This window comes from Babylonia areolata, chromosome 15 (genome assembly GCF_041734735.1).
Source record: "Babylonia areolata isolate BAREFJ2019XMU chromosome 15, ASM4173473v1, whole genome shotgun sequence".
Classification (NCBI taxonomy): Eukaryota; Metazoa; Mollusca; class Gastropoda; order Neogastropoda; family Buccinidae; genus Babylonia; species Babylonia areolata.
This window is the reverse complement of record NC_134890.1, coordinates 16,758,068-16,763,067: the sequence shown is the minus strand read 5'-3', so window position 1 is coordinate 16,763,067 and position 5,000 is coordinate 16,758,068. Positions and strand designations below refer to the sequence as shown.

The 5,000-nt window shown below is 45.0% G+C and overlaps 1 protein-coding gene across 2 annotated transcripts in view; it reads left to right on the top strand.

Moving 5' to 3' along the window:
* LOC143290452 (zinc transporter ZIP5-like) overlaps positions 1-5,000 on the top strand; it is a 20,987-nt gene that overhangs the window by 3,088 nt on the left and 12,899 nt on the right. The window contains exons 2-5 of one of the 2 annotated variants that reach the window (XM_076599893.1): positions 481-1,424; positions 2,196-2,401; positions 2,846-2,964; positions 4,376-4,545. In XM_076599893.1, coding sequence (XP_076456008.1) covers positions 609-1,424; positions 2,196-2,401; positions 2,846-2,964; positions 4,376-4,545 — 1,311 coding nt within the window. In that variant the 5' untranslated portion in view covers positions 481-608. The remainder of the gene's footprint in view (positions 1-480; positions 1,425-2,195; positions 2,402-2,845; positions 2,965-4,375; positions 4,546-5,000) is intronic. The other variant, XM_076599894.1, reaches the window with a different exon arrangement.

Below are 5,000 nucleotides of genomic sequence, written 5' to 3'. Positions count from 1 at the left end.
TGCACGTGCGCGAATATGCCGTGTGCCGGCATTCGTTTCTATGTGTGTGTGTGTGCGTGCGTCCATGTTTGTGTGTGTGAGAGAGAGAGTAGGAGAAGAGAGAGAGAGAGAGAGAGAGAGAGAGAGAGAGAGAGAGAGAATGCGAATATTTTACTCATTTATCGGCCATAGCCCCACAGGAAGGGGTGTATATGGACATACAAGCACAACACAGCCATAACACGAAAATATTATTATGACACATACCTATCAACGGTTACGCCAAACGAAATTGGCATTTAAAGAGAAAGAGAGAGATGAGAGAGATAGACAGACAGAGAGACAAAGGGAGACAGAGATGGATAGAGAGAGACAGGGACAGAGAGGTAAAGAGAGAGACGGAGACAGACAGAGACAGGCAGACAGAGAGGGAGAGAGAGAGAGAGAGAGAGAGAGAGAGAGAGAGAGAGCTAACGTCAATTTCTCTGTGCAACCCTTCAGGTCGACATTCCCGGCTAAACACTGAACACACTGACACACATCTTCCCGCGCAGGGCTGTCGGGTATACACTTCCTTCCTCTGACTGATCCCTGCTGGAAACAAAAAAGGACGTGACCAGCACACCGTAATGAAGACCTCCTCCAACTTCCTCCTTCTCCTCCTCCTCCCTCTACTCCTCACTGCCCTCCTGGAAATGCGGATGTTTGCATCAGCTCACCGGGGTCACCCTCCAGACGATGATGGCGTCGTGACACAAACTCACCCTACCCACCCACCCACACAGGAGGGTAGAAGTAGAACTACGTCCCCGGGGTCTGAAGCTGAAGAGAAGATAAAAGTCCCCATGGCGGACGCCGTGCTTCATGACGTGAACCAGCAGCCGGAACCGATCGTCTCGGCGGCAGTGCTGCAGTCAAGGCACCCGAACGTCACCACCACCACCACCACCACCACCACCACCTCCAACGAAACCGTGCTGCACGTGCATATGCACGCGCACCATGTCTTCAAAACTAACACCAGCATCAAAGACGTGGCGCTGGTCGAAAGCGATTACTTCATCCGGAAACTCTTCCAAAAGTACGGGTCGCAGAACGATCACCTACCTCTGGACGGCCTTCGTCACCTTTTGACCCACATTGGACTGAGCCAAGCCAGTGAAGAAGAAGACGAAGAAGAAGACGAGGACAGTATGGTGAACCACGCGAGTCAAAACAGCAATCATCATCATCATCATCATCATGAAGAAGAAGAACGGCATGGTGGAGGAAGTATGGTGCAGCACCATGTGAATCCAAACAGCCAGAACGCCGATGAGAGTGGAAGAACAGAACGCGATAGAGGAAGTATGGTGCATCATGAGGGTCAAAACTCGCAACACTACGTGCAAAGACGCAGCGTAAAGCCGGTTGTTATCGCTCACAACCACGGCGACCATTCTCGGGTGAGATATATATATATATATATATATATATATATATATATATATATATATATATATATATATATATATATATATGTGTGTGTGTGTGTGTGTGTGTGTGTGTGTGTGTGTGTTTCTTTCCCTGTGTCATTTTTTTTCCCTGTCTTTGCTAAGCATATTAAAGATATCAGCCACGGTCTCCAAAATGATCATAGATTTTTTTTTTCTTGCTGACAAATCAATGTCAACGGGGTGAGTGTACTCTGTTAAACGTGATCCTAACACTGAAGGCGGTCATGCAAGTTATAAAGCATTGTATTTTGTTACAAGTGTGTGTGTGTGTGTGTGTGTGTGTGTGTGTGTGTGTGGATATGCGCTGTGCAAATAACGCGTGCATGCAAGGACACCAAGTCAATGCCATGTATAGTTATGTAGTATAGCCAGTCGTGTTTGACTATGACCATCAGAACTGCAGAGGAGTAAACCGCTGTCCAGACTATCTGGGCGAGAATTTGATTATAGTGGAGAGTGTCTTGCCCATGTTACATCCCCACTCTCTCGGCCAGGAATGATTTAGGACATTCGGCGTTTGGGATGGTTACCAAAGGCCAGCCAGCCAATAGCAATGCCATACTCTGCACACAAAGATTATCAAAAACATGACCGTAGATGAGTTTCCATGGATAAGTTGACAGCAGACTGTACGACAGAGGAACTGACGTAAACGCTCCTGAATATGATATGCAAATGAAATCAAAATGGCGAATCCACGTTGGTTAATTATCCTGACAGTGTCACGCCTTCAGCGACCTTTTATCGGCCTTCCACTTTGACCTCCTGACCAACCTTGACCCTGAGCAGTTCTTGTTGCTGTGCCCTGCTCTCATTGACCAGCTGGACAACAGCGACTGCCATCGTCATGGCAACCAACAACATCAGCATCACCAAGGCAAGACACCACATCATCATCATCAGAATCTTGGCAATTCTCAGAAAAGGTGTGTTTCTCTTGTAAATATATATATATATATATAATGTGTGCGTGTGTGTGTGTGTGAGGGAAAACTGATTGACCAAATGAGTGATAAATCCACCATGTATGTGATGCATTGTGTATTACTTGCTAAGCATAGAGCTTCTGGGTAAGACACTTGAAATGTCCTGATAGTAGTAGTATCAGTAGTTGTAGTTGTAGCAGTAGCAGTAGTAGTAGCATTGTAGTTTTGTGGTAGTTAAACACATAGCGCAAGGAAATTTTGCGGTGGAGAGAGAGATACACAGACAGACAGACATAGAGACAGACACAGAGACAGACAGAAAGACACAGTGAGACCGACAGACAGACACAGAGACAGACAGACAGACAGATAGACAGACAGACAAAGACAGGTGAATCAACAATCTATCACAATGAAGACTCAGCACATATGGTTTGCCCACAGCGGTCTTCACCCCCACCATCACGTCACGCCCAACCACACCTCTGATGACGACAACCCTGACGTCATGCACTCTGTGACGTCACTGAAGGCTGGGGACTCCAGTGGAATTCCGCTCATGGGTAAAAGAACAGTGTGACTGCCGTTTTTGCACAGTATCAGTATCAGTAGCTCAAGGAGGCGTCACTGCGTTCGGTCAACTCCATATACGCTATACAACATCTGCCAAACAGATGCCTGACCAGCAGCGTAACCCAACGCGCTTAGTCAGGCCTTGAGAAAAAATAAATAAATAAAATAAAATACAAATAAATATAGAATAAAGTAAAATAACAGAATAAATAGATAAATAAATAAATAAATAAATAAATAAACAAATACATAGAAAATAATAGATAAATACATAAAAAATACTACTACTACTAATAATAATAATATTTATTAGGCCCAAAATCTTGATGAAGTCATCTCTAAGCGTACAAATAATAATAATAATAATTTTTAATAATAATAATAATATAGTAATTTTTTTTTTTTTTTTTTTTTTTGCAGTCATGTCAGAACAGAAAAGACGCTCATCTGCCAATACAGAGAGTCCGCGAGGGTCTGGGTTCGAACCTCCCTCTCTCCCCTTTCTCCCAAGTTTGACTGGAAAAAATCAAAACGGATGAGACGATAAACCGATATCCCGTGTACAGCACGCACATGGCGCACTGCGAAAAGAACCCATGGCAAGGAGACAGTTGTCCTCTGGCCAAATTCTGTAGAAGAGACACACTCTGATATATCTACACAATAATGATATATATGCATGCGCTCATGGTCTGACTAAGCGCGTTGGGTTATGCTGCTGGTCAGGTATCTTCCTAGCAGATGTGGTGTAGCGTATATGGGTTTGTCCGAATGCAGTGACGCCTCCTTGAGAAACTGAAACTAAGAACTGAACCATGTCAACGCATACAAAACTCTGCTGCCCGACTCGTCAGAAAGAAAAGATCTGAGCACATCACTCCTCTTTTGCAACATCTCCATTGGCTCCCTGTCTCACACAGAATAAAGTACAAGATCAGCACTCTATGTTATAAATGTATTCACAAACCTGCCCCTTCCTATCTCTGTGGCTGCCTTCACCTCCACACTCCATCTCGCTCTCTACGATCGGCTTCGGATCCACTCTGTTTACGCATATCCAGATTCAAACACTCCACTGCCGGCCGCCGCCGTTCTTTCTCTGTCTCTGGATCTTTCGCTTCGTCAGGTCTCTGCGCTCAGCTCTTTCAAGTCTGGCCTTAAAACCCACCTCTTCCCAAGACAGCCTCTGTTTTATTTTTAATGTTGATGATTCTGTTTCATCAGTCTTTTATCTATTATATGTTTCTACCACTTATTTATGTGCATTCTCGTTTCGCTCTAAGTACTAGATTTGTAAAGCGCTTAGAGCTTGCTTATGCTTGTATTATATCGCCTGTATAAAAGTAAAATATTATTGTTATCATTATTGTCATCATTACCATCATTATGTCTGCCCGACAGTGTGGGTGTACAGCAGTATCAGCGTGCTGGTCATCTCCCTGGTGGGGGTGCTGGGGGTGGCGGCCATCCCCCTTATGCGCTCAGCCTGGTACAGCACCGTGCTGCAGTTCCTCATCGCCCTGGCCATCGGGGCTCTGTCCGGGGACGCCCTGCTTCACCTCATGCCGCACGTAGGGGGATGTCCTTCGTTTTGTTATCGTCGTCGTCATCATCATCATCATCATCACCACCACCACCACCACCACCATCATCATCATCATCATCATCATCATCATCATCATTCCAGTATGATTCATCGCCATCAGTGTCATCAGCAGCAGTAGTAATCATAATCATCATCATCATCATAATTATCATCATCATTATCCTTATCACCATCGTCGTCGTTATCATCATCATCAGCAGCAGCAGCAGCATTCTATCATCATTCATCGCCATCAGTATCATCAGCAGCAGCAGAAATCGTCATCATTGTCATCATCACCATCATCATCACCATCATGGTTCCTTGCTATGAGTGTCATCAGAAGCAGCAGTAATCATCATCATCATCATCATCATCATCACCTCCTTCTCCTCCTCCTCCTCCTCCTCCTCCTCCTCATCATCATCATCATCAGCAGCA